The sequence below is a fragment of the Mirounga angustirostris genome, unplaced genomic scaffold (genome assembly GCF_029215605.1).
Source record: "Mirounga angustirostris isolate CCGP_5_RB_7025 unplaced genomic scaffold, mMirAng1.0.hap1 SCAF_5, whole genome shotgun sequence".
NCBI classification, from domain to species: Eukaryota; Metazoa; Chordata; class Mammalia; order Carnivora; family Phocidae; genus Mirounga; species Mirounga angustirostris.
Genome location: NW_026991713.1, coordinates 178,616,986 through 178,643,847, shown reverse-complemented (window position 1 = coordinate 178,643,847; position 26,862 = coordinate 178,616,986). Strand labels below are relative to the sequence as shown.

The 26,862-nt window shown below is 51.0% G+C and overlaps 1 protein-coding gene across 8 annotated transcripts in view; it reads right to left on the bottom strand.

Moving 5' to 3' along the window:
* The window catches only part of SNX8 (sorting nexin 8), a 37,440-nt gene that overhangs the window by 8,663 nt on the left and 1,915 nt on the right, over window positions 1–26,862 (bottom strand). For 5 of the 8 annotated variants that reach the window (XM_064593421.1, XM_064593419.1, XM_064593416.1 and 2 more), the window contains exons 2-5: window positions 18,339–18,449; window positions 4,219–4,409; window positions 1,863–1,980; window positions 1,472–1,593 (exon numbers count right to left, since the gene is read on the bottom strand). In XM_064593421.1, the coding sequence (XP_064449491.1) occupies window positions 1,472–1,593; window positions 1,863–1,980; window positions 4,219–4,409; window positions 18,339–18,449 (542 nt within the window). Of the gene's footprint in view, window positions 1–1,471; window positions 1,679–1,862; window positions 1,981–4,218; window positions 4,410–18,338; window positions 18,450–26,862 lie in introns of all 8 variants that reach the window. The other 3 variants (XM_064593420.1, XM_045875917.3, XM_064593418.1) reach the window with 3 other exon arrangements.

The window sequence follows — 26,862 nt, the reverse complement described above, 5'->3', positions numbered from 1 at the left end:
AGACCCACAGGACCCAGGCCCACAGAGCCCCGGGAGGGCCGGTGGGCAACACACAGGCCTCCTTGGCAAAGCCATGTCCAAGACCGGGACCCACAAAGAGCCACGGGAAATACAGGCAGAGAGCCTAACCGGCAGCTCTTCATGAGTCAAGGAATTCTAGAATTTCAGAGATGCCTGAGGATCATCTGTCCTAATTTTCTCATTTTACCAGAGGAAACGGAGTCAGGGAGGCCCCAGGGACAACACCCTATCTGTGAGGGCAAAGGGTCAGAGGAGCCTCACACTCCAGGACGGGGACGCCACCCAGCTCTGTGCCCAGTGTGCAGCTCCCAGGCCCCCTCGCATTCCTCCCTGGCAGGAAAGATCCCTGCGCTGAAGGAACCTGTCCGCCCAGGGTTCAAAGGCCCACACTCCCAGCTCAAGGGCAGACGGTCACAGCAAGCATTCACGGAGTGCCTGCTTCACGTCCCGTAAGAGGGGCATCTGAGCTAGCGGCAGGAAAGCCTTCTCCAGGAGGCACCAGGCCCCTCGGCCTCACAGGGTGTCTCTGCCTCGGCGGCTCCGTGATCTGCGTCCTGCGGTGGGAGAGGGTGGGACTGAGCCCCCCCAGGTCCCTGCTCAAGAAGGGCTTCCCTCGGACAGAAGACGACCCATCTGATTCCACGGGTAAAGCGGCCTTGTTGGAGCCTCTGCCCCCACCCCTCTCCCTAGGCGAGCAGGCTGCCCTTGGGACAAGGCAGGGACGTCCTCCCCAACTGGGAACAAGGGCTTTGCCTCGCTCCCCGAGGCTAACACACACTGCACAACAGCTGACAGACACAGCCGCTTGGTTTCTAACAGAAATTAAGGTCCACGTGGACATGGTGGGTCTATCCTGCAGCTCTGTGAGAAAGACTCCGCTCAGTCTTCCAATGGCACATCATCAAAGTGGCCTCATTTGCTTTCTTGGAAACACCCATTGCAATCTGGGGTCTCCGGCACTTCCGTAACCCTCCCAAGCAAAGCCTTCAGGGCGACGGCGCTCAGAACCTCCAGCTCGACACACCGAATCCTGCCAAGCCAAAGCCAAGGATGCCTCTTGACATCACAGCCCCATTATCTGGGAAGGAAGTAAATCTCACTTGGGGCAGTCACGTAGGCAGGAGACTCCGTCTGGGCACCCAAGCCGAGGAGAGCAAGACAACAAGCAAATTTAAGAATGCCAGGCAGCGGGGCGCCTGGGTGGTTCAGTCGGTTAAGCAGCTGCCTTCGGCTCAGGTCATGATCCCTGGGTCCTGGGATCGAGCCTCCCATGTCCAGCTCCCTGCTCGGCGGGGAGCCTGCTTCTCCCTCTCTCTCTGCCTGCCTCTCTGCCTGCTCGTGCTTTCTTTCTCTGTGTCAAATAAATAAATAAAATCTTTAAAAAAAAAAAAAAGAATGCCAGGCAGTGTAGGGAACCTCAGGCCCCACCTGCGACAGTGAAGTAACTCACAGGGCCACTGAAGGACAGGAACAGCCGGAGGGCCACGTCCTCGGAGAACGGGGGGTGCCGGGCCACCAGGTTAATGAAGCGCCTCAGCGCCCTCCGCCGGGCCTCGATGAACTCCCGGTCAGCTGCGGGCAGAGAGCATGGGGACGGCAAATAGGCTGGGCAGCACCCCCACCCCAGCCCCCTGCAAACACGCTCGGGTGCAGAAATCTGCCAGGAAAAGCATGGGTCCCTTTTGTTTGAACCAACAGTGATCCACCTCTTGCGGACCCCCGACAGGCAAGATGGGCACTGCTCACTGTGAAGGCGCAGGTTGGGTTGCACTCCCCCCCCCCCCCCCGGCCGACCTGGCCTTCCTGGGCACGTCCCTTGCCAGCCAGACCCCCAGCTTTACCTCCCAGCACTCTCTTGGGCGGCAGGGCCGGCACCATGCGGTAGGGGAACTTCTGCAGCAGCATGTCGTGGAGAACCACGAAGTCATTGTACCGTCTGTACACAGAGGACTTGAAGCGCTGCAAGAGAACGGAGGGCCCTGTGCTCAGACGCCAGAAACCCCCCCGCCCCCCACCCCCGCCACCAACCGGAGCCCGCGGGAGCGGTGCGGCTCGGTGCCTCACCCTGCCGCCCAGGCTCTACCGAGGACAAGCCCCGTCCTCCCCGGCGGCACGCACCCGGCTTCCCACCGCCCGATGCTCGGCTCTCCTGAGGAGACCGGACTCCTGGCAGGAGGCCGCGCCTGCACAGCTGGGCCCACCCCCCATTAAAGGCAGCTGGTGCGAGTGATGCCCTCTTCACTGCGTCCCACGGGCGCCCTCCCGAACGCGGTCACGCAGCGCCAGCGTGACAAGCACGAAGGCCTCCTGGGAGAGTGCCGACCGTCGTGGCAGACCAGACACCGCCCAGAAGGCTGGACAAGTGGACGTCGGACGCCCGTCCCGGACAGACCCGCGGGCTCCGTGAGCACCAGCCCCCACGCGCAGAGGAACCCAACCTGGCTCCATGTCCAAGCTCACACGACGTGCGCGTATGAGCATCGATCCCGGAAATCACACACACTGTACTGCTTGTAAATAACGCTGCTCAGGGACAGCAGCCAGTCTGACCCCGACGACTGGACGCCCTGGGGAAGCAGAGCTGTGCACACAGCACAGGAGGGCCGCTGCCAGGGGCTCGGGGCAGAGGAATGAACAGGTGGGACGCAGGGGACCTTCAGGGCCGGGAACACTGTGGGACAAGCGGCAGTGGATACCGGCTGTCACCGTCCAGACCCACAGAATGCGCGCCCACCCAGAGGGACCCTCGCACCGACCGTGGTCTCTGGTGACAACATGTCCGCATGGGATCACCGGTCACGATAAATGCCCCGTGTGGGGGACACTGATCATGGGGCAGCCTGTCCTGGCGGCGGGGAGCAGGGGGATATGGGAAATCTCGGTTCCTTCCACTCAATTCTGCCGTGAACCTCAAAATGCCCCCCAAAATATAACGTCCATAAAAAAACCGTAAGCTCTACGAGAACCACGACGTCAGGCAGCCGCTCTGCTGGGGACGGCACACGTCGTGCCACGTCTGTATCCACCACGGCCTCTGGTGAGCGGGGTGCTGCTGGGGCTGGAGCAGCGCATCCCAGGAGGGGGCCAGGGCAGAGCGGGGACAACAGACTTCCTGAAGAAACGGGGCACCTGGACGACACGGGAAGGGCCAGCCGCCAGCGCCCATCCAGGGGAGAGCAGCCCCCGATGCTCGGAGCCACCACACCCTGGACCGCATCCTGGGCCGGGAGGCCGGAAGGAGACACGCCCGCGCCGGCTCCAGCCCGCGGAGGAAGGGGCTGGGCCCCCCCCGACCCGCCCTCGCCCGGGGAGCAGCACCCGCAAGCGCACTAGAACAAAGCTGACTCGCCGACTTCGGTCTCTGCAGCTTGAGAACACCTTGAAACAAAAATCCCGTGACTGCCGATTCCCACAGCACACGCACACAGCCATTCGGTTCGGAAAACGCGCTTCCTCCCCGGGATGACAGAGACTCTTCCAACCGAAGCCCCACAGCAGCAGGACTCTGTCGCGCCCGCGGGGCCCTGCTCCGCCTGTCCTTGTGCGGCCCCCACTGACACAGCGGGACTCCACAGGCCCAAGGATGCTGTCGGCTCATCGATGACTTAATCCTAGGTTTCCAAATAAAAACTACCCCCAGGATCCATTCTAACAGCACCAGGATATAGAAAGAGAACGGAGGAAGGGACGGAAGACTAGCACTGCAGATGCCACCCCGCCTCCGCACAGACGCACAGCCAGGTGCCCAGCGCCTCAACTCCGGTATCGGGGGGCCCCTGACAGCGCGGGCAGCGTCCTTAGTGGGGATGAGATGGACACACACCAATCCTGCCCTCCGAACGGGACCCGAAGCCCATACTCTACCCTCAGGGATTTCCCACCACTGCAAAACCACATCAGGCTGGCCGGCTCCCGCGGCGTGTGCCCTGCAGACTGGATGAGCTCCTCCGAGCAGCATCCCAGCATAGGGACCGGGGGGGGAGGGCAGGCTGAGCTAGCTGGGGGTGTGGCTGAGCCAGAACAAGATGCGGGGACACCCAGGCTATGGAAACATGTGTTGGGTCGCTTGGCTCTCGGCGTCCAGTTTTGGATCTTCCCTTTAAGCCCAGCACACGGATTCTCTCTGCGGCCCTTCTCCCCCTCAGGCCACCCCACCCCGCCTCGTCTCCCAGCAGGCACACACCGTTTACCCCTCACCTGGCTGGAGACCTCGTACTCCACGTGCTTCAGGAAGAGGCCCTTCTTCTCGGGAATGAGCTCCACCTGCACGGTGTCCCTGGCCAGCAGCTCCTGCAGGGTGTGTGAGAGCAGCAGCGGGTTCCCCTGCGGCACCTGCATTCGACCGGGCTGTGGGTCCCTCCGCTCGTGGACCCGGGGCGTGGGCAAGTCTGGAGAAGGGAAGGCGATGGCCAATAAAAACAGCTGCTCGGAAAGTGGAGGCTGCCACCAGCCAGCCCTCCCTCCACCGTGTGCTCACGCAGCACCGGACTGTGGCCACGTCAACCCCCGTTCGTTCATGCCGCGGGGCTGGCGCTCAGGGGCACCTCCTTCTGCTCCGAACAATCACCACGCCGTGATGTGTCCACCCGCCTATGAATCAGCAAACACACCCACAGATCCAGGACCAGTCGGATCTAGTTTTCAACTTGGGCAGAAAAAAGTCAACTATTTACAAGTTTCATGGAAAAGAGCCCTCCTTTTCTCTAGAGTCCAGAAGAAGGTTAGAACTAAAGAAAGAGCCATATAATTTCTCTGTCCCACTGTTTTTACAGTGAACACACATTACTCCGTGTGCCAAAACATTCCAATTCCATGTACGTAAAAAACCTACATGCTTGCTTAGAGCTAGGATTCCCAATCACACAAGTCAAAGAATCATACCCTCAAACCTCAGCTTCCCTACAGACAAGGAGTCACCCACACCTCACTCACAGAGCAGCAAAGGACAGATCAGAGAGATCACAGGCTAATAAATACGGAAGTCACATTAAAAAGTCTGTTTGGGGGGTGCCTGGTGGCTCAGTCATTAAGCGTCTGCCTTCGGCTCAGGTCATTATCCCGGGGTCCTGGGATCGAGTCCCGCATCGGGCTCCCTGCTCCGCGGGAAGCCTGCTTCTCCCTCTCCCACTCCCTCTGCTTGTGTTCCTTCTCTCGCTGTGTCTCTCTCTGTCAAATAAATAAATAAAATCTTTAAAAAAATAAAAATAAAAAAAATTAAAAGGCTGTTTGGTTTTTAGTACAGAAAGTTCTAAAGAAAGAAAGTTGTTTTTGGTTAAAAAACATAGTAAAGTTAAGGTACCCCACAGAGGGGGAGGGGGTCTTACTCTAACCAACACTGCTATAAATAACCACAACAAAATGTAGATTTCTTTCCTCTTTTTTCCAAATTTTCTACAATGTGGTTGTATCATTTTTCATGATTTACTTTTTTTTTTGTTAAGATTTTATTTATTTATTTGACAGAGAGAGAGAGACAGTGAGAGAGGGAACACAAGCAGGGGGAGTGGGAGAGGGAGAAGCAGACTTCCTGCTGAACAGCGAGCCTGATGTGGGGCTCGATCCCAGGACCCTGGGATCATGACCTGAGCCGAAGGCAGACGCTTAATGACTGAGCCGCCCAGGCGCCCCCATGATTTACTTCTTAAAACAACACTTCAAAGTAAGATTGTGCTTTATATTCTAAACAGAATTAATGACGAGATTATTTTCATCTGTGAAATTACTCAGCATTTTAGAATTTAAATGTAGTTGCCTTTAATTGACCTTAAAGTTTAAGACAGAAAATAAAGCAAGGCCCTAATACTTACTTGGGAACCCCACGGGCCTCATAAAAACTCCACACAAAAACTCAGTACCGCGTGCTCTAAAGCAGTAAGCTCCCAAGCGAGGGCACATACCTTAGGGTGAAAACCATCCACAGGGTGCAGGAAGAAAACAGAAGCAAATCTAGTTGTATTTTCATCTCTCGTTTTACACTTTACATTCCTGTGACATCATTACATACATAATAGAGTAGTACAGCGCATGCATGTAACTCACTAAAACCTGTACCGTGTAGATGCACACGCGTGTATGGTGTACGTGAGTGTGAGGTGTGTGTGCATATGCGAGTATGTGTGCATGAGTGAGTGTATATGTGTGCGCAGAAGGGAGCGTGTGCACGTGTGTGTGCATGAGTGTGACTATACATGGACACAGGGAGTGTGTACATGTGTGCGCATGTGTGTAGGAGTATACATGTATATGGGGTGTGTGCATGTGTAAGTGTAAATGTGCAAGTGTGTGTATAAGCATGTATTTGTATGTATATCATGGGTGTGTACATGTATGAGTGTGTACACGTGTGTATGTGAGTATGTGTGCATATATTAAGAGTCCCCAATATCTTTTTTGTTGTTGTTATTTATTTGACAGAGAGACACAGCGAGAGAGGGAACACAAGCAGGGGGAGTGGGAGAGGGAGAAGCAGGCTTCCCGCTGAGCAGGGAGCCGGATGTGGGACTCGATCCCAGGACCCTGGGATCATGTCCTGAGCCGAAGGCAGACGCCTAACGACTGAGCCACCCAGGCGCCCCAAGAGTCCCCAATATCTTAATGGCCAAAATGTGGAGACCACAGCTCCAGAAGGTTCTCCCATCCTAATAACCCAGCCCCTTTCTGTGTAAAAATATTTTGATGGCCTTAAACTGTGTTTACCCAGTCTCTTTAGGGACCACATGTACTCTCAGTCAACGAGCCAACAAGTGTTTCTCAAGCACCCACTTGAGTACAGCCACGAACAATACAGGGTTACTGAGCTCATTAACAAACACTAAGCACACGGCTACGGACGGTCCCCAGTGCTGGGCACAATCCGTGAGGATCCAAACTCCAGGGCGAATGGGAATCCCACTGTGACGTAACTTTATGAGCACCGTGATAATGAGAGAGGGGGCCCAGACGCAGCGCCTGAGCACCAACTCCGGGGGATGCATCCCAGCTGCTGGGGGCCTGGCACGCAGAAGGGCCTTAAGGAAAGCTTGCCAAATGACTATCTGCTGCTATTTACTGCATTTTCAGGAGTGAAAAGTAGATGTCTGGGAAAACAAGGTCTTGTGTAACTAGAGCACAGAATATGTGGAATGACAGGAAAAAGTGAAGCAAAAAGGTAAGAGGGGAAGACTATCTTTATCAGAGAAAAGATATGCAAATACATGTATCTGAGAAGGAACTTATATCTGGAATACATAAAGAACTCTTAGAACACAGTAGAAATAAAAACAGACAACCCAATTTAAAAATGGGCAAAGGATTTGCATAGACATTCCTCCAAAGATATACCAGTGGCCAGAAAGCACATAAAAAGATGCTCAACATCACTGACCGTCATGGAAATGCAAAGCACAGCTAGAGGAAGATACCACCCACTGTGACAGCTCTAATTTAAAAAAAAGAAAAGGACTAGTTAACATTGGCCAGGACGCGGAAAAGCCTCACACATGCTGGCAGAGGCTGGCCTCAAGAACAGCCTGGCACGTCCTCACAACATGAGGCAGAGCCCCTCCGTGAGCCCACAGTTCCACTCCTAGAAGTACACCTGAGACGTGAACATGGATGTCCACACAGAGACCTGTAGACAAATGTCCATGGTGGCACTGTTCATAGGAGCCAGAGAGCGGAAAAACCCAAGCGCCCACCAACTGTCAGGGAATAAATAAAAGCAGCTTATCCGTACAATGGATTATTAGTGGCCGTACAAAGATTCATGCTATAAGATAGATGAACCTTGAAAACATGACAGTAAGTGAAAGAAGCCAGGCACAAGGACCACATATGGGATGAATCCATGCAAACGTACAGAAACAATGCAGATGGGTGCCTGCCTAGGCCTGGGGGTGGGGGGCAGTGACGGGAGAACTGGAAAGTGAGGACTGGAAAATAAGGGGTTTCTTTGGCGGGTGATAAAATGCTCAAGGCAAGGGATACACCACCCCGTGAACATGCCAACACTGCTATGTTGTGCACTTTGCATGACTGAAGTGTATGGAACACAAATGAGAACTATGAATGCCTTACATATAAAAGGCGAGGGCACCTAGGTGGCTCAGTCGTTAAGCATCTGCCTTCGGCTCCGGTCATGATCCCAGGGTCCTGGGATCGAGCCCTACATCGGGCTCCCTGCTCCGCGGGAAGCCTGCTTCTGCCTCTCACACTCCCCTTGCTTGCGTTCCCTCTCTCGCTGTGTCTTTCTCTGTCAAATAAATAAATAAAATTAAAAAAAAAAAAAAGAGGGCGCCTGGGGTGGCTCAGTTGTTAAACGTCTGCGTTCGGCTCAGGTCATGATCCCAGGGTCCTGGGATCGAGTCCCACATCAGGCTCCCTGCTCAGCAGGAAGGCTGCTTCTCCCTCTCCCACTCCCCCTGCTTGTGTTCCTGCTCTCGCTATCTTTCTCTCTCTGTCAAATAAATAAATAAATAAAATCTTTAAAATAAATAAATAAATAAATAAATAAATAAAAGGTAGGCGACACGGGTAAGTGGCAGAGTAAGAACCTCCAAAATCCTCCCTTCGACAGAAGCAAAAATGGTCAGAACCACTTTTTCAGAACACCAGAAATTGAAAATGTGTGGCAAGCCAGGGTATATTTATTGATGCGATAATTAGTTAAAATGAGGCCATACTGGGGGCACCCAGGTGGCTCAGTCAGCTAAGCATCTGCCTTTGGCTAGGTAATGATCCCAGAGTCCCAGGCTCAAGTCCCATGTCAGGCTCCCTGCTCAGAGGGTAACCTGCTTCTCCCTCTCCCTCTGCCTCTCCCCCTGCTCTTGCTCGCACTCTCTCCCTCAAAAAATTAAAATCTTTTATAAAAAAAAAAAAAATCAGGCCATACTGGAGTAGGCAGGCCCTCAATCCAGTATGACTGGAGTCCTCATAAGAAGAGGGAGGACCACATGAGGACCCCAAGACACCCGACACCGGGGTGGGTACGCGACCGCAGAGGCAGAGACTGAAGCCACGCAGCCACAAGCCAAGGAATGCAGAGGGTGGCCCGCCACAGCCAGACTCTAGAAGCGGCAGGAAGGGACTCTCCACTATGGGGTTCGGAGGGAAAGCAGCCTTGCCCACACCTGGATCTCAGACTTCCGACCTCCAGGGCTGTGAGACATTACTGCTGTTCCAAGCTACCCAATTTGTGGTGCTTTGTCATGGCAGCCACATAACACCCACACAAGTAACTTTACAGAATTCATTCAGAGAGGTCATTAAATAAAGTCAACAATGAGAAGCAGCAACACCTTGGGGAGGGAAGAAAATCTGATTTCAGAGTTGCCACAGTGTATTATTTAAACTGTCCAGTTTACAGCTTAAGTTCGTAAGACATGCAAAGAAACAAGAAAGGATGGCCAAACGTGAGGAAAAAAACCACCACCAGAAACCGTCCTCAAGGAGGGCCAGGCATTGGACTCATTCAACAAAGACCTTACATCAGCTGTCTGAAATAGGTTCCAAGAACTAAGAGGAACCATCTCTAAAGAACCAAGGGAAAGTAGGGAGAACCAGGTCTCAGCAACAGAAAATATTGATACACAGAAGTTGTACAAGAGAAGCGGATAAAAATTCTGGATTGGAGAAACTCAATAAATGAAATGAAAAATTCACTAGAGGGACACAACCGCAGATCTGACTGGCAGATGGGAAGACAGGCCAATGGAGATTGTGTGGTTTGGAGGACAGGAAGGAGAGAGAATGAGGAAGATGGACAGACCCTCAGAGACCTGTGGGACACCACCAAGTGCACCAACATCATCATCATGAGAGGCCCAAAAGGAGAAAGGCTCAGAACAAATATTTGAAGGAACTGCTATAATTTTCCGAAATTTGATTTTTAAACTCCCAGAACCCAAGAGGTGCCTGGGTGGCTCAGTCAATTAAGTGTCTGACTCGGGTTTCAGCTCAGGTCATGATCTCGGGGTCATAAGATCAAGCCCTATGTCAGGCTCCACCCTCAGTGCAGAGTCTGCTTGGAATTCCTTCCTCTCCCTCCCCCTCTGTCCCTCCCCGACCCTGTGCATGGGTGCACGCACCCTCCCTCTCTCTCTAATAAATAAAATCTTCTAAAAAAAAAAAAAAAAATCCAAGACCCCAAAACTCCCATTAAGATAAACCCAGGAAGATTTACACCTAGACAGATCACAACTGCAGGGTTCAAACCGTCCAGAGACAAACAGAAACTCTTGAAAGCATGAGGAGATCAGCAACTAGTAAAGATGAACAGATGAGGGGCGCCTGGGTGGCTTAGTTGGTTAAGTGACTGCCTTCAGCTCAGGTCATGATCCCGGAGTCCTGGGATCGAGCCCCACATCGGGCTTCCGGCTCAGCGGGGAGCCTGCTTCTCCCTCTGACCCTATCCCCTCTCGCGCTGTTTCTCTCTCGCTCCCTCTCAAATAAATAAATAAATAAATAAAATCTTTAAAAAAAAAAAAAAGATGAACAGATGACTCCTCAGAAGGCTCAGAGGCCACGAGGCAGTGGGATGGCACAGAGTGCCAGAGGACAGAACGGTCAACCGTATTCTACATCCAGCCAAACTATCCCTCCAAAACGAAGGAGAAATTAAGACAGCCCCAGAAGACCAAAAACGGTGAATTCACCTTGGCACCCACAGCCCTTCCTTGCAAGAAACAAATCCACATGAAGAAAGAACTACACTGGCAAATAGACAAGGCAGTAGAAACTTATTCCTTACTTGTAACTGTTTTCCTGGATGACTTTAAAGACAACTGTGTTAGGCAATCACCACAAATGTGCTTTAACAGCATACGATTTACAGGGATACAATCTGTAGGATAGTAAGAGAATGGGGAGCGGAAGGGAGCTGTACAGCAGCGAAGTTTCTACACACAACTGAAATTAAACTGGTACCATCCAAGCTGGACTGGTACATATTAAAATGTGGAACTCCCAGAGCAACCCCTAAGAAAATACCAGAATCATATAGTGATCAAAACAAGGGAATTTATTTTTAAGATTTTTTCTTATTTATTTGACACACAGAGAGAGCACAAGCAGGGGGAGCAGCAAGCAGAGGGAGAAGCAGGCTTCCCACTGAGCAGGGAGCCCGATGCGGACCTCGATCCCAGGACCCTGGGATCATGACCTGAGCCGAAGGCAGATGCTTAACCAACGGAGCCACCCAGGTGCCCTAAAACAAGGGAATTTAAACAGTACACTAGAAAACACCTATCTGATGTAAAACAGGGCAATGTCAGAACAAGGGAGGAAAGATAAAAGTAATGAGGGAAAGATAATTTGGGGAGCACCGAGAAGTCTCTATTAAAATTTTTAAGATGGAGTTTTCTCTATCCAGCATGTATTAGTTTTGTTCTTTTCCTGATGGTTAAAGTAAGATAATATCTCAAGACAGAACATACACTCAGTAACGATTACCAAACGGTCACATGCTGCCAAAGAATCTGAACTCTGACCACAGGAGAATCTAAAAGTCAGAACAAAAAAAAAAAAAAAAAATTTTTTTAAAGTCAGAATCCAAAAGGCACATTTTAAACTAAAGACACAGCACGCACTCTTGATGGGACCCCACCACCCTAAGAATAGCCCTTCTGTAGAAGTTTCAATCTTAAGAAAGCTATGACCCCAAGTATCGGTTGCCTGAACTAGGACATCCATGTTTTAAAAAAAAAAATGTTTAGGAAGGAAAACAGGTCATGTCAGATCAGCTACCTGTCATGTAATGGCCCATTCACCATGGAAAGAGCAGGAACACATAGAGGAAGACTCTGGTTTTCTGTGGGAGTAAATGTCAAGCTCACAGGACCTGAACACTCTCATGAAATGGAAAACACTGCACGCCCACCCAGCCTTGACAGGTGATGCAGACGGGGAGAGAGGCGGCTAGGCCCCGACTGAAGGGCTAAAAGGATGGGTTCTGACGTCAGACAGACATGTGCTGACATCTGGTTTCTGACTTCCTCACCACAGGGCCCGGCAGGTGACCACCGAGCTTACCATTTATCACCAGTAAAAAGGCGGTAAGGGCGCCTGCCCCTTACCCTCAATGCACCTCGATGACTGCAACAATCCTTCCTCCTAGCAGTGCTCCCTCCCTGCCCCAACCCTTCTGGCACCAAACTGCTCAACTGAGGGGTTCGGGCTCAACCCGGAACCTGCAGTTCCGAACAAGGCCTGGCCTTGAAATGCCACTTGCTGCCCACCAGCCACTGGGAAGGAAGCCGCTCTCAGTGCCACGGGCTGATTCCACCTTGCCCCAGTGGCCCTTGTGGGAAACGGCACATTGGACCTGAAAATACCTAGCCCCTAGAAGTCACTCAGTAATCCCCCTGCCTCCCTTCCAGATTCTGGTGTTCGAATCCAAAAAGCCTTTGTACATCTGTGGACTAAGATGTAGAACCAACTGCCCACAAAAACAGGTGTCCGGGGCAATGAGCTCCAGGCCGGCCCGCAGATCAAGGCCTCACGCGCGGCAGGGATGAGGCTCTGGACGCCTCACTACTATCGGACAGCCTGGCAGGTGTCAGGGAAACAGGCGTCACTCCCAAGCCAGCCACCAAGGCCCCGTGTGACCCCCAGGGCACGCCTCTGCCTCTCTGCAGCGCACAGACAGTACCAGTGAGCAGCCTTCAAGATCCCTTCAGCTGTGAAATTCTGTGGTTCTCCAAGCCAGGTATCCACAAACGAAAAGCACCGAAACGTCAAAGACGGCAATGCTTCCCAACACACTTGCCTCAGAGCCTCTGGGCGGCAGTCCTGCTCAGGGCAGGCACCCGGAGACATGGAGCCCCCATGTCCTGACGGCAGCTGTCCGCTGGGGCCGTACTCACTCACCACAGGCCAGAGCTTTGGGAAAGCCACAGCATTCGTGCAGTGAGCCGCGCTCTCGTGCACGGCCTTGCTGCGTCTAGGCCAGCCTCAGCAAGCGCGGACTGCTGCGGAAGTCACGGGCTGGGAGACTGCACAGCCGCACGGGCCAGCCCCTCCCGGGAGGCCGCCCCCTCGGGACGCACGCCCACCCACGAGCAGGGGCTGCACGGAGCACGTGCAGGCGTCCCTAACTCCGCTCAGCCCAGGCGCTCCCCGGGGTCTCACCGCTTGCAGAGAGCCCCTCCCAGCATCAAGGGCTGTTCAAACCACGATAGGTCATTTGTCCTCCAAAGGCAGCCAGGGAGGAAGGTTCCTACTGTCTGAGTTTAGCAGGAGGGTGCACCGGGACACATGTTCCGATGGACTCCAAGTTCACGGTTCTCCCACCACACACATCTACCACGACCGCCATCCTCGGCCGTCCATTCACCAGAATGTGGGATGACAAGGGCCAGCAAGAGACAGCGCAGTCTCAGGGCTACAGCCTCCAAGGGGAGTGTGCATCAGAATCACCGGGTGGGCTTGATCAAAGGCTGACAGGTAAGGTAACTGTTATTTTAAAAAAAGATACAAAATACGTGCTGGCCAGGATGTGGAGGGACCGGAAGCCCTGTGCGTGGCAGCTGGAAATGTAAAATGCCGTGCTGCATGAAACAGCCTGGCAGCTCCTCACAGAATAAACACAATCACCGCGTGACCAGCAATCTCACTGTGGGTCTCTCCCCACAAAAACTGGAAGCAGGGACTTGAAGAGGTGCTCACTCACCCACGTTCATGGCAGCATGATTTCCAGCAGTCGAGAGGTCAAAGCACCCCGCGTGTCCACTGACAGATGAACAAAACACGGTCCATCCGCACCGTAGAATAGTATTCAGCCTTAAAAAGGAAGGAACCCTGGTTCCTTCCCCAACATGGATGAACCTTGAGGACACGGTGCTCAGTGAAAGAAGCCAGACACAAAAGGACAAACACTGTGGGATCCCATTTATAGGAGGTCCCTGGACTCACCAAAATCACAGACACAGAGAGTGGACGGTGGGGCCAGGGGCTGGGGGGGGTGGTCAGAGTTTTGTGGGGGGACAGAGTTTCAGTTTGGGAAGATGAGAAAGTTCTGGAGACACATGGTGGTGACGGTTGCACACTAGTGTAAATGTTCTTAACGCCATGAACCACACAACTGAAAATGGTTAAAAGTGTAGGTCATGTATGTTTTACAACTGAAAACCCACACAGGTTGCTGGGCTCTGCGCCAGAGTCTAGGGTGGAGCCTAAGACCCTGAGTTTCTAACAAGTTCCCAGGTGAAGCTGCTGCTGGTCCAGGGGCCACAGTTTGAGAACCACAGACGCAGGATGAGCAGAGGAAGGAACTCAGTGCTCAGTGCCTTGCCTGGACCCATGGCCCAAATCTGACAAAAATCAGGTAGGTGTTCATAAATGTGGCCACCATGCTTTACTCAGAGAGAGCAGTGACCAATGGCATTCCAGATGACAACTCTTTCACCAAAATAACAAGAAATGGAACCAGCAGGGGTCCCCAATTTTCAACAGGAACATTCCTTGTCAGGCTCATGAAACAGGTTTCTACCTATGATCAAGAACTGTTCTAAGCTACTCTGTTATTCTGAAATTCAGCTGTTCTCAGGAAACAGAAGCAACAGTGTCCTCGTCCTTATTGCGACCATGGCCTCAGAACTGAGAGCTCAGCAGGTGCATGACCAGGGAGCGCTGTGAACAACCCCCGAGTGGGAGGGGGGTGGCGGACCCCTAACTCGGAGCTCAGATACACAGAAACTCTCATGGCCTCAGCTTTGCTACCCCTCGGATGTGGCTTTCTCTTACCACCTTATTTTATGTACCATGACGACATTTTTTAGATAAAGAAAACCACTCCAGGGGCGCCTGCGTGGCTCAGTCCGTAAAGTGTCCGACTCTTATTTCAGCTAAGATCATGATCTCAGCGTCATGAGATTGAGCCCCGCACCCAGCTCCACACTCTGCAGAGGCTGCCTGAGATTCTCTGTCTCCCTCTGCCCCTGCGCCGCCCCCCCCCCAAAAAAAAGAAAAGAGAAAGAAAACCACTCCCCCCTACAGCGGGCACACATCTGATTCCCCTTGCATATAACTCCCCACCCACAACAGACATACAGGGGATTTTTTTATACACAAAGTGTGTTTCCATGTGTGTACATGACCATGTTTCTCTTTCAAATTTTCTGTAAAAGCAAAAACCTCCAAGCTCTTAGCCACTCACATAACACAATCACCACGAACACTGTTTTCCTTTCATTCAACCTTTGTTCTTAGGTACTTTATAAATGCGTTTACATTTGTTTTCATTGTGAGATATTTCAAATGTACATAATGTACAGAAAATATCAGAATCCATGTATCCACCACGGAGATTTCACAGAAGATAACACTGTGCCATATTTTCCTCTGAAAAAGTGTTAAATACAGAAAACATGTTACAAAGGCACGCCACCACCTCCCCCTTTCCTATTTGACAGTGGCCACTGCCCTAGAGCCGATGGACAGCATTCGCAGGCAGGCCTGTGTGCTTTCTCAGTGTCCGTACGCGTCCGTAAAGTGCATGCGAGTATCGTCTTTCACATATACAAGAAACATAATCATTCCCTTTGTCTGAGTTTTCTCATCCTGGAACACAGCACGTGTCCGGAAAAGTGCACATATCAACTCCGCTCAGCTCCATGCACAGCAGTGTGGCGGCAGCCAGACAGACGGGACACACAGTCTCCCCACACTCCGCTTCTCCATCTCGGCCACGCCCCCCAAGGGTGACTGCCACCTTCCAGCCCCACACGTGACTTTCGCCTGTTGTCACATAAGTGGAATCAAGCTGTAAGTCCCCCCAACTCTGCCTGCTTCTGCTCCGCATGATGTGTGATGCCCGCCCGTGTCCCCGATACAGACCACACGGTGTGGTCAGGCCACAGTCTACCTCCTGGTTCTGCCGCTGGACACCTGGCTGGTCCCAGGTTTTCCTAGGACGCGCGGCAGGGCCAGGAGCGCTTAGCCCACGTCGTGTGGTGGGCACGTACGCTCATTTCTGTTCGGTACGGTCCTTACAGTGAGGTCCCTGGGTCCCAGGGCTTCCCAGGTGCGGCTTGGCCAATACTTCCAGAGTGGCCAGTCTTCCAGAGTGACTGAGCCACATCGCACTCCCGTGAGCAAGAGGTCCGGCTGCCTCACACCCGGGCCACTCAGTATTTCACCCGCTTCCCCTCACCGTTCCGTAACGCTTCTCCCCCACACCTGCCGGTAAATCACCTTTTCATCTTGATTTTTTACATAACAACCACTATTCTGTCTTCCTAAAAACTATTACCTGTAGTGACTGCACAATATCTCAGGTATGCAACTAAAAATCAGGGAGCCATTCTCCCGTTAACTGTTCCCTGCTACTGAAAATGCATGAAGAATAGCCTCATTCACAAAACATTCTGCTGTATTTTTTTATTCTGTCTTTAGCATCAATTCCTAGAGAATGTTACATTTTTTTTCCTAATGGACATTTCCCTGGATGGCTTTTATACACACACATGTGGAGTAAGACTTTCTTCAGAAACCCTCTTCCAAGCGTTGGTGCAGTGACCTTGGTAATCTAATGGATGTACCACAGTGGCATTAAGAAGATAAAACCAAGGGGCGCCTGGGTGGCTCAGTCGTTAAGCGTCTGCCTTCGGCTCAGGTCATGATCCCAGGGTCCTGGGATCGAGCCCCGCATCGGGCTCCCTGCTCGGCGGGAAGCCTGCTTCTCCCGCCCCCTCTCCCCCTGCTTGTGTTCCCTCTCTCGCTGTGTCTCTCTCTCTCTCTGTCAAATAAATAAATAAAATCTTTAAAAAAAAAAAAAGAACACTGGGGCGGCCCTTCCTGAGCCACTCGCCTGTCGCCTGGGCCCGAAATGTGAAGATCTTCCCTATCCTCCACGCCCACGGTGGGTCAGCCGGGGAGCTCTGATGACTGAACCCGCAAATGTTCTGCAGTTGGGCCCCGCCGCCCGGCCCGGCGCCTCTGCAGACTCTTGCTGCCCTCCCAGCAGGCCTTCCTATGCAATTCCAGCCCACCTCCAGCACCCGCTCCTCACGGCCTCCCCAGAGCGATTTTTGGGCGCCTGGGTGGCTCAGTTGGTTAAGCGACTGCCTTCGGCTCAGGTCATGATCCCGGAGTCCCTGGATCGAGTCCCGCATCGGGCTCCCTGCTCGGCAGGGAGTCTGCTTCTCCCTCTGACCCTCCCCCCTCTCATGTGCTCTCTCTCTCATTCTCTCTCTCTCAAATAAATAAATTAAAAAAAAAAGATAAAACCAGGCACCTGGGTGGTTCCGTCAGTTAAGCGTCCGACTCGGCTTCAGCTCGGGTCATGATCCCTGGGTTCTGGGATCGAGCTCCATGTCAGGCTCCCTGCTCAGTGCAGAAATCTGCTTAAGATTCTCTCTCTCCCTCTGCCTCTGCCCCCACTTACACATGCTTGCTCTAAAGAGAGACAGAGAGAGAGCAAGAGAGAGAAAACTAAAACTTTAGCTTCCCACCTGTGGATCAGAACGGCAATCACGGAGGGGAATAGAGCCTAATGCAAAGTTTCCTCAAATCCACCCCTACCACCCCCCAACACTGTTCTTTTCTCCTTTCTCAGCCGGCAGACACTCCAGTCCTGCTGCCCCCCTGCTCACCTCTCCTTAGCCACAGCAGGACCTGCAGCTTAGAGCCTGTCTGCTGGCTCACGCGAGGGCCACCCGCTCCCCAGCGACCCACAGACCAACTCCTTCACCTTCGAATCTTGGTACCACCACCACTTTCCCGTGACAGGTACTCAGTGACAATTGCAACTTGCACCCTCTCCCCACTCCCGACATGTGCAAGCACATGTCACTGGCTCAGTACCTCTGAAAACTGTCCATGTCCCACAACAAGACCATCCACTCCAGGACAGCAGGCCTCCTTCCTTTGTCCACACTTGGCATCCCACCCAGCACACAGTAAGTGCTCAAGAATCATTCGCCGCCTCAGTGAAAGGAATCAAAGTCACGTGAGCAAGAAAGCCACATACAGGAATCGAGGCCTGCTCGCTATCTTAGGCAGGCCCGCTCCGCCCGCACCAACAAATCTCATCAAGGTCCCACCAGTGACAGGAACCGTGCCTCAGTGAGCTATGGCGAGAAGTAAAAGCTGGTAATGCAGAGGATGGCTTTCAACAGGCGCCACCATGCTGAGCCCTGAGCAGGGACAGCCTCACGCCAGCAGCACCTCCCCACCCCCACCATGGCCTCCCTGCCAATTTTCAGCTATATCCACTCTTCCCCAAAATAACAGAAGGCAAAAACCCGGATTATATAAAGCCATAACACGCCATATGGATAGTCAACCTGCACAGCAAGAGGAGAAAAGTTTTCATCGTCCTGCAATTGTTTAAGTGTTTTTACCTTGAAGCAAAGTAAAAATAAACAATCTCTTCAGGTCCTTCCAAGTCCTCTGGTACTTCTTAGCCGAAAATTTCTGAGTTGAATCCTCTCCAAAGTTCAGTTCAAACACTCCTGTAACGGTAAAGTGTTTCCAAAGCCCTGCTAAGAGTCTAGGGATCCTTCTTACTCTCCGGGCTGAATCTCCTTGCTGAGCTTCCTCAACGTCTCATCCACGAGGGCCTCCCACACCCGAACATTCACCACCTCCCCACCCCACATCCGGGAACTCTGGCTCCCCGACGCTGCTGGGCATGGGGGTGGCACACAGTACATGCCACCTGTGTGTTCCGTGTGCGAAGGAACACCGCCGGAACCCTCCCTCACACCATACAGGAGAACTAAAACATTCAGGTCCAGGGTTCACTTTGAAAGCACTAAAACTACAAGCTCTTAGCAAAAACTATAGAACTAGGTCTTCCGACCTTGGGTTAGGCAAAGCCTTCTTAGTCATGACACCAGAAGCACAAACAACAAAAGAACAAAAGAGATCAATTGGACTTCATCAAAATTAAAGGTTGTCCTGCTGCTAGACACCATTAAGAAAGCACAAAGACAACCCACAGAATGGGGGGAAACATGGAGGAATCACAGATCTGATAAGGGGTGTGTGTCTAGAATATAAAAAGAAATTCCAAAAACTCATGTTTTTTTTTAAAAAGACAAACTACCTAATTTTAAAAATGGAAGAAGGATTTGAATACACATTTCTCCAAAAAGATACACAAAAGGCCAATACGAAAAGATGCCCAACCATAATGAGATTCCATTTCACACCCACTACAATGGCGATAATCAAAAGGACAGGCACCAAAAAAAAAAAAAAAAAAAAAGAGGCAATAACAAGTGTTGGTGAGGACACAGAGAAATTGGGAGAGCTCATACTTGCTGGAAAACAGTCCAGCAATCCCTCCAAGGGTTAAAGAGAGGTTACTATTCGACCCAGTCATTCCACTGCTAGGAATGAAAAATATGTCCACACAAGAACGTGTGCATGAACGTGCACAGCAGCATTATTCACAGCAGCCAAAACGTGGAAACAGCCCGAATGTCCACCAACTGATGAATGGATAAGTAAAATACAGTCTCAACACAATGCAATGCTATGCAGTCATAAAAGGTCACGGCGCACTGGTCAGTGCCACAACGTGGATAAACCCTGATGCTCAGTGAAGGAAGCCAGGCACGGAAGGACACATACCACAGGCTTCTATTTACATGACATCCCCAGAAGAGGCAAATCTGTAGGGACAGAAAGATCAAACACCACCTAGGCTAGGAGGAGAGGGACTGGGGAATGAAGACTGACGATAATGGGTGCGGGGTTCCTCCCGGAGGAGATGAGAATGCCCTAAGACTGATGACGGTGGCAGCTACACAATTCTGTGAATATACTAAAACCCCTGAACTGGATACTTCAAATGGGAGAATTATGTGGTGTGTGAATGAGAGCTCAGTGAAGCTGTTAAACATGTTTTATGAATTCCCCCTCTTCTCTCAGCTTCTCTCAGCTTGTGAATACAAACCGCTTCTCTACGCCAGCGCCGTGCCTGGAACACGGATGGCTTGCAATCTAGAACAAAGGTGTCTATGAAGAAGGGGAAAAATCATCCACCTGTGAAATCCTCTGGTTGTTCCGGGCACAAGCAGAAAAGTCTAGCTGGCAAACACTGCCAAAGAAACTTCCAGAGGCCCATGGGGTCCCTGTCGCCCCTATGGCCATGAAGCTACAAGTCAGAACTGGAAGCAGCTGCTGAATGCCCAGATGCTAACAGAGTTGCCCTTAATAAATGTGTCTCCCCACTCCCCTAAGTCTTCCCACAAATTCAAAGGCAGGGATGAAGCCAGCCATCCGGACAGCTGTGTGCAGTACACCCCACCATTCAAACCAGGACCACTCCCAATGAAACCTCTTTGTGTCTGGAACCTTACTGAATGCTTTACATAACATCTCCTTAGTCCTAGAAAACCCTCTAAGCAGGTGCTTGCTCCCATTTTACAGATGCGAAAACGAAGCTCAGCTAGCAGCAGGGCCGGCCCGAGGGTCACAGAGCTGGCAAGCTGAGTCTCGGGGCGAGAACCTGCACCACGCTACCTGATGACGCCCAATCCCGTGTTCCCTCCCTGACGCACGGGGAGAGGAGCAGGAACAGGCACACCCCATGCCCGGGGCCAGAGGTCAGATGGGCTCGGTGCACATCCCCGACTCCTGTATGACTATGGGCCAACAGCTCACCTCCCTCACCGCACCCAGTTTTCTCGTCCCTAAGATGGGGACCATACCATGGACATCACTGTCTGGCTGCAAGAATTTTTTTTTTTAAGAAGGTATGTGAAAGCATCTAGCATGGTGCCTGATGCTCAAGCTTTTCTTTTCCCAAGGACCTGCAGACCAGACACAAAGCTTCCAGATCAAACCACAGACCCAACGAACTGCAGGCCTGGCGTGCTCGCCGCCGCAAGCGCTGGGTTCTACACCGTGACAGAGGCATCTTGCTCCGGTCAAGACCCGAATGACGCCTGAAGTTCCGTGCTAACCACGTGTGGCTGGCCCCTGGGATCTCAGGGACACATGTGAGCCACTCACACACAATTAGGACATCCTCAGCTATGAGGGGCTACCCCTTTCCGAGGGAGATGCAAGAGACCAAACCACAGAGGGGAAAAAAAAATCACGGGTCTGTTTCCTGAAGACATCACAAAACTGAAGCTGAGTGCCAAAAACAGTCACCTATCAGATGATTTCCTCTGACTCAAACTGGAGCAAGAAGAACCAGCACAGGGGCCACCAGATCTGTTTCTCCATGAATCTCACCAAACCTGCTTCTGAAAGGGCCCCATTCAAGTTGGGTCTATTCCTCAAAAAACCTCTTCAGTCTCTCACTTTTGGAATGTTTACATGTGGGGAGGCCCAGTGATTTTTTCCAGAGTTTAAAAGGAATACTATGTTAGCTAATATGCGGAATCTTGGAATAACTTACAAAGAAGGAGTTCAAAATTCCAAAAAGAATCATGGTCTCTCTTTTAACTAAATTCAATCTGATTTTGGTTTTTTGTTCTTTCCTCAAACCCTCACCCCGGGTCTGGGTGATTCAGTCTGAAAGCGTCTCAGGTTTTCTACGATCTCTTGCCGTGAAAGTGAAAATATTCCAAAATATCCAGCAGGGCTAAGTGCATCTCTATCCCAGTGAAGGCTAGGAGGTGACATGTGCCACTTCCGAACCAGAGCCACACGCTTCACCTACGTGTGAATCCCACTCTCTGGTCCCGGGCCAGTGACGGGACTGCTGCCGCCTCGGTTTCCCCACCCGTAAAGTGGGGGTGACAGACTACTTACTTCGCAGGGTTACTGTGAAGGGCACGGCATCTCCTCCATCAGGCCCCATCAGAGCGTCTGACACACAGGAAGCGCTCTGCAAGGCTTCATCATCAACATGACCCGTACTCTGCACCGTAAAGAATGCCGTATGTGGAAGCCCCTCCCGGGAGGAGGCAAAAGACACCCTCCACCCGTGACGCGGTCCATCTCGGGAAACACGCCACTTCCACAGGTCACAGTTAACCTCTAAACGCTGCAGAGGCTCCGGGAGACCCCCACCTTCTCGGTCTGGCTAAGAAGGAAGATCAGCGGCACACCTGAGACACGAGATAAAGGACCGCACCTACAGACCTTCCTCAGAAGAGCTACAAATGCAATCTCCAATCTCCCCTTGGCGCAAAAACCCAGCAGTGAGTGGCATTTCTCAGGAGCCGTGAGGTGACCCTACTGTCCCAAAGACAACTAACAGCGCTAAGTCACGACTATCGCCGCACTCCTTTACAGTAGATGGCTTTGGCCAAGGACATTCTAGAACACCAGGTGAGGTCCCCAGACAGCTCTCCAGCGGTGACACAGGCCAGCAGCCCTAAGGTCTGAGTCCTGCGGGTCCCAGGGGCCACCGAAACGGCTGGACTCACCAGCGCCAATAATATTCAGACACAGACATCACAAACAGTGGAAGCCGGGGCGGCGGGGGGCGGGGGGGGTGTCTCCTGCTGATTCAGTTCAGGATTCTCCATTAGGAGTGGACGTTGACACAATAAAACATGTATTTCAGTACAAATGCATTTCCAAAATTAACTAGAGAGTAGAAACCGAGAGAGTTCAAAATGCCTACAAAACTACTTTAAAACAAGACCCCTTGCACCCACCTCTGCTGGGCAAGCCTCATCGTTAGCAGATGCACGTGACATCTTGGGATTTCGGGGTTTCCCTCCATGTTTTCCACTGTGAAATAGATAACACCCACACAGAAAGGGGTGTAACACGTCTATGGACAGTGCAACAAAATTATATCTCAAACACACAAGCAGGCAGAAAATTAAAAGACCACCAGCACCTGAAACCCCCACTTGCCCTGTATCCCTTATAGGTCAAACCCCCTTTCTCCTACCAGAGCGACCACTGCCTACTTTTCATTGTATTTTGCTTGCTCTTCATTTATAGTTTTATCACCTAAGGAAGCATCCCCCTACACGACAGAGTTGAATTCTGCATGTTTTTTAACTTCACAGAAACTGGAGTCACCAAAATGTGTGTTTTCTCTGGCTTCTCTGGACACCCTCAGCAGTGGAAGGGGGGACTCAGTTCTGACATTTGCAAAAGTCCCTGAACCGGTCACCTAAGGGCATCTACCAGTTCTCAAAGCCGGATAACCGAGTTTACAGAAACTCTGATTCAACTGCAAGGCTGATAATAGCCATAACCTCTAAGGTGGGGAACTAATTTAGTGGGAGACAGACTTCCTGTACCAAGTGCAAACTGGAGGACAAGTTTAACTTTTTTTTTTTTTTAAAGATTTTATTCGCCCACTTGAGAGCGAGAGCACGTGACCATGATGGGGGTGGTGCAGAGGAAGACGCAGACTGCCCGCTGAGCAGGGAGCCCGATGCGGGGCTCGATCCCAGGACCCCGGGATCATGACCCGAGCCGAAGACAGTCGCCCAACCGACTGAGCCACCCAGGCGCCCCTTAAGGACAAGTTTTACCATTGGTTCAATTTAAAAGAATCATTTTCTGAAAAACATATGGCAAGAGTATCTTTAACACAAATTGTATGACATTAGTACTTTAGAAACACAACAGAGAGCTTGATGCATTATCATGCAGGCATTCAACAGATAACGATAAAAGCTATTTTTACCAGGGTAAAAAGAATGTTCAGTGAAAAGACCAGGCTATAAAGGGTATATACACTGAGGATAGCCACGTAAAAAACATATGCATGGGAAAAAGAAAATAGAGTTGACACTCAAGCACCATGGGGGTTAGGGGCGCCAACCCCACGCCCTGTACTGCTGAAAATCTACATGTAACTTCTGATGCCCCAAAACCTTAACTACTAACAGTCTGCTGTTGACTGGAAGCCTCACTGATAATAAAAGGTCAATTAATACATCTTTTGTACATATATGATATATCCTAACCTTACAATAAAATAAACTGGAAAAAGAAATGTTAAGAAAGTCAGAAGGAAAACACATTTCCAGCACCGCACTACATTTGCCGCATATGGCCGGCACCTTGTCGCTCACAAGTCAAGTGCACGCTAACATGCGGCGGTTGTGTTGAAGTGGTGGGATTATGGGTAAGTTCTCCGTTTATAAAATGTTCAAACTTGCAGTTACGTTCTTGTACAACAACATTCTCCTCCAAGAGCCAATTCTCATACAACAGTGCAATTTTACTGGTTTGATTACAACTCACTCGTAAGACTTGCGGTAAACAAACTCTACCAGCGCAAATCAGTTAGGAAAGATCCTCGGAAGACCCGTGTAAACGGACTTCTCGGAGACAGTACCTAACCCACAAGCCTCTCCAGTCCACACCGAGCTTCCCTGGAATTAATGAGGCATCACATAATTTCCCCTCACCTCTGCTGAGCACACAACCTCCAAACTGGTTAGGAGTCCTCGAAAACCCCCACCGACCACCGGCTCCACAGGCAGAAACAGCCCATGTGCTCCCCTCCAGCCACCCAGCCAATAGAAAATGTGAAGTGTGGCGTCAGAGGCCCCTGTAAGTCAAACGACTGACAGAACATGCATCTCAGGCCATCCTGGACCCCCGGTGCTACAAGATATTTTAATCCTGACTATTTTAACAAAGAGCCTCTACCCCTGAAGTCTGGTTATGGTTTTTGAGTGATTCTATAATAAAAACACACAGCAAAAACACTGCAGTTCCTCAGAGGGTAACAGGATCAAGAGTCACGGTCTCCACATACCCTGGGGTCCAGGCATTCCCCCTGCGCCTCCAGCCGGCCCTGCTCACAAACAGGCCACCCCTTCAGCCTCTCCCCAGCAAGTGGGATGGGCAAACATCTCTTTTTGTGTTGCCTTTTTCTTAGGAAGGAAAAAATAATACCAAAACAGAATTCCCCCACCCAGAACACATCACTTTCTTGCTAACCACAAATTCTGGCAAAATCTGTTCTACACAATAGTGATTCAGTCAGTTCCTCTTTCTTCAAATTGACACATTTTTACCTTGCAAATTGTGTACGTCTATATGAGAGAGAGTTTAAAGACCAATAAAGCAAACTTAAATAGTATTTCTACAGCTATCATCATCAAATTAAAATGTGGTATTATCCTTAAAAAGACTTACAGTAAAAATTCTTTTGAAACATTTAAGCCTTTTCTACAGAGCAGATCTTACTCTAGATCCTGGGAGGTAAAGAAAAATAATAATTTCTGCCTACTGAGAGTTTACAATGATGAGAGGAGGATGGACAGGAAGAGTTTTTTCCCGAATGCAAACCGCACTTTGAGGTATAATTTAACCCAAATGCATACATCTTATGTGACAGCTCAATGAATTCTGATGAATGTACACCCAGAGAAAAAGCAGGCAAGGGGTGGTGGCTGGGGCCGAGAGACCAAGGAAATCGCCCAGGCATGCAGAGAAGGTGGGGGCCCCTGTGCAGGAGCTTGGATGATAAGAAGAACTCAGCAGTGACCCCAGAGAAAACCAGGAGACAAATGGCTGGGAGCTTCCTAACCAGATGGAATGTATGGAATGCCATCAAGTTAGCCACTCCAACAGAAGTGAAGCTGATTCTCCCGTGTTCTAAAACAAGTTTAGGTCCATTGGATTGCAGAAAGTGGGGCCATTTGTCGTTTGTGTGTATTTTTATCAGGGTATGATGCAATCTCAAAAACTCAAATTACACAGTCAAGCATATATCACATTCATCCCCTGCCATTCTTACCCTATGTCCCAACTGCTGAACTTCAAAACCTCAAAATAGGACCTGAAATAAAATCTCATCCTGCACAGAGAACAGGATGTTCCCACTGGGCACTGTGATAGTAATAATTTTAACATAAAATCCCCAAAGGGTCTATGTTCAAAATGAAAAAAGAAACGCAACAAATCTATAAGGAAAAAGACACACTCCTAAGAAAAGGGGCAAGAGATACGAACGGTGAGTCAGTTCAGAGAGGCCACACAAGATGAAACTATGACAAGAAACTAAACTCCACTAATACCGGAGGAAAAGAAGTCCAAACAAAAATGAAACACTTTCTGAATGTTTGTAAGTCTGAAGGGAGTTTATAAGAATGGTAGTTAGCATCCAGGAGGTCACGAGGAAATGATGTTCTTAATAGGGCCTCGACAGTCACAAGAATAAACTGGTAGGAGCCCCCAGAGGATAAGGTGTGGGTGTCCGCTAAAACAAAAGATGTGTACACCCATGAGCCAGCGATGCCACCCCCAGGGCAGCTACTTTGTTCAAGGCACACTAACACGCCCTCCCCCCACAAAGCGGTCCACAACCTAAGCCCTGGAAACTGAATTTGTTGTTTCCACAGTAAAGGGGAACTAAGGTAGCAGGTGGAATTCAGGTGGCCAACCGGTGGACCTTTAAATAGGCCACGGGTTGCGGATTATCCAGGTGGGCCCAATGTAGTCCAGGGGTCCTCAAAAGTGGAAGAAGTAGACAAGAAAACGGGAACCAAAGAAATGACAGCACGAGAAAGACGTGGCCCATGGCTGCTGGAGAAAGGGGACCATCATCAGCTAAGGAATGTGGGAAGCGTCTGCAAGCTAGAAAGGCCAGAAAATGGATTTCCCCCTAGGGCCTCCAGAAGGAACGCAGCCCTGCCCACACCTGATAAGTAGCTGAGGAAAACTATTTTGGACTACTGACCTCCATCCAGATCTGTGAGACGATAAATTTGTGTTGTTTAAGCTACCACGTTTGTAGTAAGTTGTTACAGCAGCGGCAGAAAACTCACACACTGGGCGCCTGGGTGGCTCAGTTGGTTGGGCGACTGCCTTCGGCTCAGGTCATGATCCTGGAGTCCCGGGATCGAGTCCCGCGTCGGGCTCCCTGCTCGGCGGGGAGTCTGCTTCTCCCTCTCCCACTCCCCCCTCTCGTGCTCTCTCATTCTCTCTCTCTCTCTCTCTCTCTCAAATAAATAAATAAATAAATCTTAAAAA